This window comes from Akebia trifoliata, chromosome 15 (genome assembly GCF_017979445.1).
Source record: "Akebia trifoliata isolate Shusen 1 chromosome 15, ASM1797944v1, whole genome shotgun sequence".
Taxonomy (NCBI): domain Eukaryota; kingdom Viridiplantae; phylum Streptophyta; class Magnoliopsida; order Ranunculales; family Lardizabalaceae; genus Akebia; species Akebia trifoliata.
In genome coordinates this window covers 9,381,228-9,394,692 of record NC_141389.1, presented here as the reverse complement: position 1 = coordinate 9,394,692, position 13,465 = coordinate 9,381,228, and the positions used below count along the sequence as shown (strand labels likewise).

The 13,465-nt window shown below is 34.9% G+C and overlaps 1 protein-coding gene across 1 annotated transcript; it reads left to right on the top strand.

Annotated features, from left to right (window-relative positions):
• The first annotated feature begins 9,591 nt into the window (after nucleotides 1-9,591).
• Nucleotides 9,592-13,009, top strand: LOC147384254 (putative receptor-like protein kinase At3g47110). Its single transcript, XM_086426602.1, has 2 exons — nucleotides 9,592-12,368; nucleotides 12,465-13,009. The coding sequence occupies exons 1-2, from the start codon at nucleotides 9,623-9,625 to the stop codon at nucleotides 12,857-12,859; spliced, it is 3,141 nt and encodes a 1,046-aa protein (XP_086282728.1). The 5' UTR covers nucleotides 9,592-9,622; the 3' UTR covers nucleotides 12,860-13,009.
• The last annotated feature ends 456 nt before the right edge of the window (nucleotides 13,010-13,465 follow it).

The window sequence follows — 13,465 nt, the reverse complement described above, 5'->3', positions numbered from 1 at the left end:
CTGTCAATGGACAGCACGTCTTTGCCTCAAAATATCAACAAAGCACACACTAAAAAATAAAGAAAAATAAAAATAAAAAATAAAAAATAAAAAAATAAAACTAATGCTTGCCTCAAAATATCAACAAAGCACACACTAAAAAATAAAGAAAAATAAAAATAAAAAATAAAAAAATAAAAAATAAAACTAATGCTGTTGAAAGATAAACCATACACTCCCTATTTTTTTTTTTTTAAGAGAATATCGTCGAAATACATATTGCACACATTAAAAAAAAAACCTACACACGCATCTAAAAAAAAAAAAAAATTCATTGTTCAACCACCATCATCCCATCTTCAATAAAACGATCCCTTTGAAATCTCGCATTATTTAGGATCATTTCGAATGACTTTTGATTGAACCATAAAGATTAATATGTTAGATCAAGGTACTCTAAGTAAAACCAAATAATTAATGATGTACCAACAAGAATATATATAAAAAAAAAATCGATAAACAAACAATAAAAAGAAACTAACTAAAAATTAAAAAAAAAAAAAATAGGTCATTGGCAATGTTCCCATACTTGGGGCTTTTCAAGTTTGATCCTCAAAAGTCCCCAGTGGAGTCGCCACTGAAAGCGCCTTCGATCCGTGGGGTGCGCGGATCCGCTTTTGACCTTTGAGGTTTGGGAGTCGTTACCTAGTTATTACGGTCTAGGAACCGAACTTGGATTCTAAACGGATAAATCAACTAATCTACTACAAAAAATACTGAGTCCAGGGATCACATTACGGGGTTGGAAGGTGTTAGGCACCAACCCAGTCCGGCAAACGCCGTTTTCTATTAATTCTCAAATAAGCTACATTGCTAAAAGACCTAAGTAATAAAAAAATAATAAGAAATAGATACCTTTCTGAAGACAACGGTCTTGTTCCCTCAGATCTGATAGAGTAACTCCTTGTACAGTACTTCTCGCTTTGTTTTGTCTTCGGATCTGATTTCTGATCTCCGAGGTAAGGTATCTCTTTCTTAGATCTGGATTCTTCAGATTTGTTTATGGATTTCTGGATATTTTTGAAGGGCTTCTAAGTGTTTTTCGAGTTACAATTGAGGTATGGGTGTTAGGTAAGGAGTTAGGGCTTCAAAATTAGGGTTTATGGGAGGCTAGGGAAGTTTTTTGACCTACTTCTCTTAGGGTTTTTTCTTGGATACGAAAATAGAGTGTGGAGGCTCCTATTTATAAACTTTTTTGGGTAGAGTTAGTGTTTAATTAGATTTCCTTTAGGGTTTTAATTAGGGTTTTGACTTTAATCTTATGAGATTGACTTAGTCTTATTAGGGTTTTAATTAGGATTTTGACTTTAGTCTTATGAGATTGACTTGATTAGGGTTTTAATTAGGGTTTTGACTTTATTCTTATGAGATTGACTTGATTAGTTTGGATTAGGGTTTTAATTAGGATTTTGACTTTAGTCTTACTTGATTGACTTTAATTTTTTGACTTTAGTCTTACTTGATTGACTTTAGTTTTTCTGACTTTAGTCTTACTTGATTGACTTTAATAATTTTTTTTTTGGAGAACCCCCTTTATTATATTTTTAATTCTTTGGGCCCCTAGATGGAGGGGTCATTTAATAAATATCTAGGCAACCATCAACAATTTTGCCTGAGAACCTAATTGATCGATTTTTTAGTTCAAAATTTTAAATTAATTTTATTAATGTTTCACTTTACATTATTTAATGTTTTATTTATTAATTTCAAAATTTTAAGATTTTTTAATTGGAAAATTACCGTTTTGCCCCTAAAGAGAACTTTTGCGTTTCAAGTCGGTTTTTGATGTTCCAGGATGTTTTAGAATCGATTTTTCGTAAGGAATTCGATGAAAATATTGGTTTGTGTCATTTATGAAATTTTTCGTGCGAAATGGTCGTAAACTTTATGAGGGGCATTTTCGTAATTTTGTCGAATTTGGTGAAAATTGGTGAAATGATTTATTTGGTTTCGATTTATTGTTTTATGTGTTTGAAAGGGTTTTCCTAAGCGTAATGTAGGCTCTAGGGTTATTTTGAAGTTAGGGGTATTTTGGTAATTTGATCATTTTTTAGTGATTTTTATCGTGAAACTTTTTTTTGTTTGAAAGATGATGATTTCTAGGCTTTTAGGGTTATATTTTCCTATCATAGCGCGGTTTCTACAGTTTTGTTAGTTTGAGATACCTCATCCGGATTTCTGAAACATATCTAGCAACAAAATATAGCATTGGAATAATCATAAATCATTGGGAACCGTTGTAATCGGGTTGACGAGTTGATTAATCAGGCGGATGCAAAAATGGGGTGTCTACAGATGCCCCTCTTTGGCAGAGGGTTTAAGCACACTAGATAGCAAATCTATTTTGGTAGATAATGCGATATCTGAATGTCAAAGCTAGTGACAGTTCATTTTGCAGCCTGATTTAGCAATTCGTCAGGACGTTCGGATCCTTGAGGGTAAAACTCTCTCTGAACTAAAAGGTTATCAGGTCCTTGAACGAGAGCTCTCACTGACAGTGTCAGATCCTTGAATTTTAAAGAATTCTCCATGAAAAAAGTACAAGTGTGAGTGTGTGTACTATGTGAAACTGAGTAAAAATTGAGCATAATTCCGAGAAAACCCTCGGCGGTATCTGAGTATAATTCCGAGAAAGCCCTCAACGGTAACTGAGCAAAATCCAAGTTAACCCTTGGCGGTAACTGAGCAAAATCCAAGTTAACCCTTGGCGGCATCTGAGAAAAATCCAAGATGACCCTTGGCGGCAGTTGAGCAAAATCCAAGATGACCCTTGGCAGCAACTGAGCAAAATCCAAGATGACTCTTGACGGCCCTTGGCGGCAACTGAGCAAAATCCAAGTTAACCTTTGGCGACATCTGAGCAAAATCTAAGATAACCCTTGGCAGCAACTGAGCAAAATCCAAGATAATCCTTGGCGGCAACTGAGCAAAACTGACAGAGGAATGAATGAATTTTGGGAAAGAATGAATAAATCTGGAAGATATTGAATCTGGAAGAGAATGATCGAATCCAAAAATGAATGGATCTGGAAAAGAATCTGGGAACGAAAGAATGCCATATCTCTTACTCTAGGTAAATGAGTTATTAGTTAATCTCTGGGCACAATCAAATGTGAGATCCAAAGTGCTTTTGTTTGAACCTCAAGGTTTTATCCAAAAGTTTTATGAATTTAAAACCTGAGTTTTTATTTCTTTTGAACCTCAAAGGTTTTTCAAAAAACTGTTATTAAAAGGGTAACCCTAAGTTTGGGGGTTCCCACTATCTCTTAGGATTAACATTGCTCAACCTTAAAAATAAAATGCCCCTTGTTTGACAGGAAACGTGGCATTGGAGATAATTGAACACATCATGTAAAAATTAAAAAAAATGCCCCTAGTATAAGGGGGGAAAGCTACATATCAGAGAAAAAAGAAAATGCCCCTTGTATGAATGTTTGAAATATTTGATTACCATAAGTGCAATAAAGATTCAACTTTTAGTTTTGATTAATTTTATTTAAGATTTTGAGTCAAGCTCAAGAGAATAAAATTATTTCCTTTTGAGACTCATCGTAGAATTCACCCCTCTCTCCCTTGGTTCACTTGGGGAAGTAAAAATCTTCAGATTGATTGTAGACAAGATACTTGTGGCTTCTGAGTCTGTGCGTGGTTTAAGCTAAGTATTGGACGTGATTATTCGGACTTATGATGTTTCAGCTCGGACCGCTCTTAGCTTTTTAATCCCCCGAAGATTTTTTCTGTTTTTCTTTGTTACTCTAACTTTTGCCTAGATTGCCCTTTTAGGTTTTCAAACTAGCGAGCATGCTCTAGTTTTTGCCTAGATCGCCTTTTCAGGTTTTTAAACTAGCAAGCTTTTTCTTTTTTTTTTCTTTGCTCTGATTGTTGCCAAGACCGTCCTTTCGGATTTTCAACCTTGCGAGCTTGCCTTAATTTTTACCTAAGTCGCCCTTTTCGGGTTTTCAAGCTAGCAAGCTTTTTTCTCTTTTTCCTTTCTGAACTTATGGAATTGCTGTCTGATCATGCTTTGCTATCTTCTTTGACTTTTCGCACGGTACTTAGGAGGACTTTTATGGGTAAGCTTAGGACTGGGTATAAAAAGAAAGGGATTTTGAGGCTCCAAAAACCCGAATGCAAAAACCCGAATGCCCCTTGTGTGGCATTTCTTTTATTTTGCTTTGAATTTTCTTCCCATTTTGAAGATATATTTTTTTTGATATGGTCGGGCCTGAAGTAACTTCTCAGATTGCCTACGTACCCCAGAATTTTGGGATTAGACCAAAATGTAGTTCAAATTTTCCCTCCCCTGGGTTAGGTGATCAGGCTAAGAAATAAAAAGGTTTTTTTTTTGTTTTGAAAAGGCTGCAAAGGAGTTGAGAAAGGATATATTGAACTGGGTAATAGGAGAATTGATTTGGTCAAATATGACATCCTTAAATGTAGTACCGTTTGATTTGGTCAAGGTTGATTGGTTCTAGTAATTCGATTCCATCATGATATTGAAGTCTGACAGCTTTTCCTAGTAATATTTCCTTGATGATGAACGGACCTCTCCAATTTGGTTTGAACTTCCCTCTAGGGTCAAAGATAGGTGCTCGATTTTCTTTGAGTACCAAATCTCCGACTTGTAAGTGATAAATTTTAACCTTCTTGTCAAACATACGAATGATTCTTTTTTGATAAGTTTGCACGTGGTGCAAAACTTCTAGGTTGTTTTTCTTCAATCAAGTTTAGTTTTTCGCACCCAATGATGAGCCTAGTCTGTTATTAGTAATTGACTTTCCAACAAAACCCTATGAGATGTGAATTCCATTTCGACTGGCAAGACTGTTTCCATGCCATATACTAAGGAGTAAGGAGTAGTTCCAGTAGAGAATCGAATTGAAGTTCGATATGCCCATAACGCAAATGACAGTTTTTCTAACCAATCTCGATGTGATTGACACATTTTCTTGATGATAGTCTTAAGATTCTTTTTATTGACTGTTTCAACCTTTCCATTAGTCTGAGAACGTAGGAAGATGATTTGTGATGTCGAATCTTGAATTTTGAACACGGAGTAATGACTTAAGCTTTGAAGTACGACCCATTATCAGAGATCAGCTCAAAAGGTACCCCCATATCGACTAATAACATGTGCTTAAATGAACTTTTCAACTCGAGATGTAGTGGAGATAGCGCTAATATATTTTCTAACATCTTATTTGATTCCATCGATATAGACGAGTATGTATTCCGTGTTGAACAACACCCAAGCTTGTACCTAACATACCCTCATATAATCACACGAACAAGTTTTTTGAAATTTCTGAGTAAATTCATTATTCCTTCGTGTTCCTCTAGGGATAGGAGGGTTTCTATTTAAATCTCTTTAGGAATTATTTTCTGTTCCGAGGTAAATGACTTTTGTTTTCTCGATTAAAGGTTGAGCCCGACTCTTATCTTCTTGCTCAGGAAAGAAATCTATCCTTGAAGCCAGATTAGTAGTTAATTCGTTAATGCGCTCGAGGTATTAAAATATTTCCTTTATTCAAAATGGGACGACAGACGTCGTTCTAGACTTGGCAAACGAACTCGATTCATAGAAAAGAGTTGACTCAATCTAAAGAAGATATGACCTTGCTGAAAAAAAAAACTCGCGCTAACCCCAAATGACTCATAAAAACTCAAGACAACTAACCACAATGGACTTGATTACGGACTACGGACTTGAGATATTGCTTTCAACCGGTAGGACTGAGGCACTATAATCTCCAGGGAACAACTGGGCAATGTTGAAAAATTTTAAGGCCATTCTAACTATTGACTCGGTATGTTTATTCTAACTGACCGGACTTCCAACCCTAACTAGGTGGTGGACGATTGAGTTTAGGTGCGATAATAACCCTGAAACCTAATCGAATGTGGATTTAATCAACTTTAGTGTTACCCTTTAATAACATTTTAGATTAACCTTGAGATTTTATTGAACTCTGTGCACCAATCCATTAAACAATTCATTAATGTAATGATTATTCAGAAGGAAAATAATTTTATTGCACTCTTGAAAAATATTGACAAATAATATTTTCATTGAATAACAACTTCCAACAAATATATTTCAATAATTTTTCATGCAAAAATAGATCTTTTGTAAATCATTTAAAAAAATATATATTTTTCGTCATTTTCTTTTTTTGGAAAATATTTTCTTTTAGAAAACTTTTTTTGGGAAAATATTTTCTTTTGGAAAATCTTATTCTTCTGGAAAACATTTTACTTTTGTAAAGCTTTCTCTTCTGGAAAACATTTTACTTCTGGAAAATATTTTTATTCTTTTAAAATGGGTTAAAAATCCAAATTAGAAAAAATTTTGATTTCCATTTGATTTAAATGGTCCGACCCATCATGATTGTTGGGTCGAGATGGACTAGGTCATTATGAATTATTGCAACAAATGGATTCTTTGTTGGGTCGGTGCACCCCTTTTAATCAGGTAAAACAAAACAAAAATTTAATCCTTGAGGACAATCATACATTCTGATCTCATTATTCACACACATTTAGCATTCACAAGGTCCCATTTAATAAATAATCCGGGAACACTCACGATAAGTTCAAGTCGTGACTTACAGGGGAGGTTTCTAGACTCTAAGCTTACTATGTGCACTGCATTTTTATCTGGTCACTACTCTTGTCCAAGTACACCTATATACCTCTCGAGCGTACTCAATCAGACGATACGTGGTGACTTGGCTTGATATACCATATAGGTGATAATCTAAAACTCCAATCCACTTCTCTGAAGCCAAACACAGCCAGTTTAATCCCTAACTCAGAGGTGGCGTGCGATGCTTGAGCAAAGACACTCTTAAATCACCTTTTCTCTAGAATAGACGTAGTCTATCCTCCTAGTACCGTAGTACATCGGAGCAGGATCTCGCTTAGGCACTGATTTTGACCAAGAAGTGCAACTGATGTATTTGGATCATCTTTGATATACCTATGGGTACGAGTTAAGAATTGTAGCTTTCATAAATGGTTTGGCATCCCACGAGGGGACCGACCACGTACTAGTACTACGTTGGCAATCAGGACATGTGACCGTGCGGCTTACAATAGGTCAAAGGCTCGGGTTGTTCCAGCCTGGGTACATCGATATACCTTTCAGAGTCATCTGATCAGACGGTACTGATGCCCCAGTTTGATATATCCTAAGGTACATGACTGGAGTGGTGGTTTTCATGAATGACGTCGCATCTCTGAAGAGACCAGGCCACGCACTAGTGCCACGTTGGCTATATGAGACGTGCAAACGTGCAAAATAGTAAATGTGCATATGTTGTGTGCAAAACAGGGTGGGGTGTACCCAGGGCCTTTTTCAAACCAATGGGCCCATGGGCCAATTAAACCATACAAGCAAAGGTATTAAACCATATAGGTAAAGGCATACATTGATCAGAAACATATTCATATGGTTCAATTTAAGATTTAAACATGCACATCTCTTGCATTCATCGATAAAAATTAAGGCAAATCAACCAATGAATATAATAATTGACCAGATCCAATCATTGCAATAGGCATAATTTTTGTCCAATTCCAAAAGATTTTTTTTTTAATCAAGGGTTATTTTGGGTGATCTCAAATAAATTGGGATTTCGATGAACATTAGATTGAGGATAAGAATGATTATTGGAGGATTTAAGAAACAACCCTTTTTTAAAAAAAAAAAAAAAAAAAAACTCCAAATAAAAACCTAGAAAAAAAAATCAACCCTAAGAAGGAAAAAAAAATTCTATAGCCACACCAAACCTTTCACAATCGAATAAAAGGGTTAATAAACACCGATGGGGTATTATATAAAAATTGGTGTGACAATAGCGACCTTAACAATAAGAAAATCTCATCATTCCATTAGAGAAAGTTGCCACCAAATTTCTTTCCTCATATATGTGGGACCATATGAAGCTACTGTGTTTTTTTTTAGTAGCAAGCTTTATAAAACAGTGAGTTTATGTGTGAAGATTGAAGAAGCATCCCGAAAATTGATTTTAAAAGAAGACAATATGGGCCCACTCATTATCGGTAAAATAAAAAAATTTATAACACATTTTTTCTTTGTTGCCGGCACACACGTATACCCCAATTTCCAGCACACAGCCAACACATTATTCTATTTTAGATCGTCATGCTACTGCCCCACACATGTTGCCAATACAGCACTTCAAAAATAAAATTTTATGTGTACATTGCTGCCGGCAACACACATTTCAGATTTTTATTTTTTATTTTTCTATGTTGCAGTCATAACATACATCCAAATTTTTTTTTTTTTTTTAAAAGAATATATATGTATGCTGCTCTCAGCAACATATAAATTTTTTTTTTTTACACATATTGCTGCCTGCAATATAAAACGCATGCACCACTCACACGTTTTTTGTTTTTATTATTTGTTTTTACCAAAACTCTAACCCATGTAACGTTAAATAAAAATTGGTGTGGCCACAAACATATAATCCCCCCAAGAATTCCATTTCTTCTGTTGGACAAATTCGAAGTATTTTTTTAGAAGATAGGCGGTCGAAACCTTCGACCCACTCAATTTTCTATGCTCTTCGGATATTTTTCGGTGTAAATTTAAGGTAGGAAACGTCTAGATCTTCTAATAGTCTTAGATTTCTATGCATTGTAGTTTTAAACCCAAAATCTATTATTTTATTGTAAAAATATATATTTAAAAAAAAATCAATCATTTTGAAGAATCTATGATTCTCGTCACTCGAGGTAATTTTTTAGGGTTAACTTGTAAAATCTACCGAGGACTCATTACTTATCTATTTTCGACGATTCATATTTCGTTGGAAAGATCTGGAAGTCCCCTTTATAGAAAAAAAATATCAACAAAAATTTAAATAAAATTTTGTATTCAGAGAAGTCAACTTACAAACCCTCACGAGTTGTAGATCCTTTGCTTTGGGATGCACAAGAAAAATATTTATGGTTCTGTAACTGTCATTTAAAGGCATTTGAAAAAAAGGGCATGAGGTCATTATTAGTCTTTAAACAAACAACCAAAAAGGTAACATTATAGGTTTACACCCGTTCACCCAATAAAACATTGGGGGTCCACTTGTAGATCACCTAGATTTATAATCACACAGCATTGTCCAAGAGGCCAACACTGAAGTCAAGTCGTAGGATAAGAAACACTCGGTTTTGCTGGAATTACCTTTCACTTAAGTGATGATAAATTAACGTGCTTTTGGCTCATACACTTGACACACTTTTGATGTGGATATGTGGTGCATCCCGTAGTGAATTGGTGATGTGCATTCATTGATATTAGCATTGTCTTAAGAATGATTGGATTCAAATTCTGTTCAAGAGCTTACATCCAGTGGATACAAGTTATCAAACACTATGATTTTTGGTACATAGGTTCACCAAGGGATGGACCAAATATCCATAAGGTCAGTGGGTCCCACAATACCACATGGCATGAAATGGAGTGCCACCTGACCTTTGTTAGGTACGACACACTGTTCTGTATTCTTACCCTTTGTTAGCTCGTTAATTTATCACGACTCCTCACTTATTTTCAATGTATGCCTTTTTCAACCAGGCACTCACTCTTTTGTCTATAAATATAAGTCACCATGCAATTGCAAAACCCACAAGAGAGCTTACATTTTTAATAATGATGATGAGTGCATTTAGTTTCTTTTTTCTGTATTCGATCATTTTCTTGCCCATTGTTTTACCAATAGGATCAGGCATCATCCTAAAAGGGAATGAAACCGATCGACTTGCCTTGATTGCCTTCAAGGATCTTATATCTCACGATCCTCAGGGAGTTATGAACTCTTGGAACCATTCTCTCCATTTTTGTGAATGGCAAGGTATTACATGCAGTCGTCGACATCAAAGGGTGTTAATATTGAAACTCAATTCCCAAAGGTTAGTAGGATCCCTAACTCCTTATATTGGGAACCTTTCTTTCCTAAGGTTCATAAATCTTGGAAACAACAGCTTCCAAGGCGAAATACCCCAAGAAGTTGGCCATTTGTTCAGGTTACAAGAAATCAATATGAGCAATAATTCTTTTGTTGGCAAAATACCAATCAATTTGTCCCATTGCTCTGACCTCAGAATCCTTCGTTTAGACAGAAACAAGTTTGTTGGGAATATACCCATTGAGTTTGGCTCTCTATCCAAGCTCATTGCATTGGGTCTTTTTAAGAACAATCTAACCGGTTGGATTCCAACTTCCTTTGGTAATCTTTCATCTATTAAGATTCTTTCTCTACCATATAATAGTATAGAAGGACATATTCCAAGTTCCCTTTGCCAACTTAAAAATCTAGAGTTTCTTTCACTTGGTCCAAATATTTTGTCTGGTGTGTTTCCTCCCTGTCTCTACAATATATCTTCTTTAGAATTTATTTCTATACCATATAACCAGCTAAATGGGAGTCTACCACTTGAGATAGGCCTCAATCTTCCGAATATCCGTCATTTTCTTATTTCAGGAAATCATTTTTTCGGATCCATTCCTATATCATTGTTCAATGCTTCAAGACTTGAGAAGCTTGAGATCGGTTATAACAATTTTGTTGGAAATGTCCCTCTTGAGGTTGGAAACCTAAAGGTTCTTCAATATCTACTTTTAGGTCCCAATCATCTTGGAAGTGGAAAAGTTGATGATTTGAAATTCCTCAATTCATTGACCAACTGCTCCAATCTAAAGGTGTTGGAATTCGATATCAATAATTTCGGAGGTAAGCTACCTAACTCTATAGCCAATCTATCAACCCAACTCACTAAACTATATCTAGGAGAAAATCGAATATTCGGAATCATTCCATCTGAAATTGGGAATCTCATGAACTTAATTAAATTGGATATGTTTGCTAACTTTCTCGATGGTAGTATTCCCAAGGAAATTGGGAAGCTTCACAAGCTCCAAGGATTAGATTTAAGTGCAAATAGATTTTCAGGATATATTCCTAGTTCTATAGGCAACATCACTCAAATATATTATCTTAATTTATCGCATAATTCCTTAGTAGGAAATATCATTTCAAATTTTGAGAATTCTAAATTTTTACAGATTTTGGATCTTTCTAAAAATAATCTTAATGGAACTATACCCAAATGGGTCATTGGTTCATCCTCACAGTTAATTTACCTTAATTTAGCTTATAATTCATTTACTGGGTCAATACCTTTGGAAGTAGGTAACATGAAAAATCTTGCAGAACTAAATCTTTCTGAGAACAATATGTCTGGAGAAATTCCTAGCACACTTGGTAGTTGTTTGAGCTTGGAACGTCTTTATTTGCAAGGTAATTTCTTTCAAGGACCCATTCCCTTGTCTTTTAGAGCTTTGAAGGCTATTCAAGATGTAGATCTTTCACGAAATAACTTATCTGGAAAAATTCCTAAAGATCTTGAAAACCTTCCCTTCTTGAAAAAATTGAATCTATCCGTAAATGATCTTGGGGGTGAGGTACCTATAAAGGGAGTCTTTCAAAATACCAGCACATTTTCTCTCTTTGGAAATAGCAAACTTTGTGGCGGCGTACCAAAACTTCAGTTACCTCCATGCCTCATTCAAAAATCTAAGCAAAGACGAATATCTCTTGCTTTCAAGGTAACAATTGGTGCAATTCTATTTACAATTGTGGGTGCATCTGTTCTTGTTCTATATTGGAGGAGAAAGCCAAGAATGAAACCTTCTGCAAATAATTTCTTGGGTGATTGGTATGAAAGGGTTTCTTACAATGAACTCCATAAAGCAACAGAGGGATTTTCTTCAGCAAACTTAATTGGAATTGGAAATTTTGGCACTGTGTATAAAGGAATTCTTCATCCGGATGAAAAACTTATTGCAGTGAAGGTATTCAACCTTAATGTGCGAGGAGGTTCGAGGAGTTTTATGAACGAGTGTAAAGCTTTAAGAAATGTTCGACATCGAAATTTACTCAAGATCATAACTGCATGCTCAAGTGTCGACATTAGAGGTAGTGATTTCAAAGCTCTCGTTTTTGAGTTCATGAGTAATGGGAGTCTTGAAGACTTGTTGCACCCAAGTGAAAACAGGAGGTATTCGAACTTTCATCAGAGACTAAGCATAACGATTGACATTGCTTCCGCATTGGATTATCTTCATAATCATAGCCAAACACCAATTATTCATTGTGATCTAAAGCCAAGCAATATTCTTCTTGACGATGACATGACAGCCCACGTGGCTGACTTCGGTTTGGTAAAGATTCTTTCTCAGTGCAGCGAAATTGAAACCAATCCAGTACTTATACAAGGTTCTGTTGGGTATATTCCTCCAGGTATTTATCAATCTTTTTAAGTTCATCTGGTAATTTTAATTGGTCCAATAACATGTTAATTGTTTAAAAATTTATTAAGCAATAAATGAATTGCAGAGTATGGCATGGGTGCTGAGATCTCTAAGCAAGGAGATGTATACAGTTATGGAATACTTGTGTTGGAGATGTTCACAGGAAAGAGGCCGACAGATGAAATTTTTAGGGACGGTCTAAGCCTTCATGAGTTTTCAAAAATGGCATTGACTGGGCGAGTGATGGAAGTAGTGGATCCACGTTTACTTTCAGAAGATCATAATGAAGTTACCAATGATTTTGAAAGTCATCAAAGATACAATGCAACAGATAAAATGCAAGAATGCTTGATTTCCATATTTAAAATTGGAGTTCTATGTTCTACAGAGTCATTGGGTGACCGAATGGAAATCAAAGATGTTCTCACAGAGTTGCATATGATTAAGAAAATGTTTCATGAAGGCATAATCCACTCATAGATTTAGGTTCAGTTTTTCTTATCTTTTCTATTATGATTATTATTATTATTTTGTACTTCTTTAGAATTATTTAGGCATGTCATTGTAAATTTTTGTATGTAGTACTTCCTATTGCATTTCCTTTACTTAATTATAAGATGTGTTCTACTTTATCATGTTCATTGTGGAGGAGCATTTATTTATTTTTTATTATTTTTTATTTTTTTTATGGTTAAGCGTTGAGGTTGTTGGGCCCTCACCCTATATTAATTCCCTCAAGAGTATATATCAAATCTCTTTCAATTTTATATTTAGTTCTAAAGATATATCTTCAGAATTATCTCATCTAATTACAGTAGAAGTTTGTAGACCCAACTTAGATAAGTAATCAGCACATTGATTGGTCTCCTTCCAATGATGCTTGAAGCTTACTTGTTCAAAATTCTTGCTTATTCAATCTTATTGATCAATTTATTGTATCTCCAAGGCACATGTATTTCTTTTAATAAACACTTGATAACTATCTCTGAATCGGAGAAATTTTTAACCGATGAATACTTCTTCCTTGAATGTATTGCAACCCATCCATAATGGCATATAATTCTACTTTTTATTTTATTTTTTTCT

Coding starts and splice junctions, on each gene's coding strand:
- LOC147384254 (XM_086426602.1), top strand. CDS start 9,623: ATGTATGCCTTTTTCAACCAGGCACTCACTCTTTTGTCTATAAATATA. Junction 12,369..12,464: donor TGTTGGGTATATTCCTCCAG/GTATTTATCAAT, acceptor AATGAATTGCAG/AGTATGGCATGGGTGCTGAG.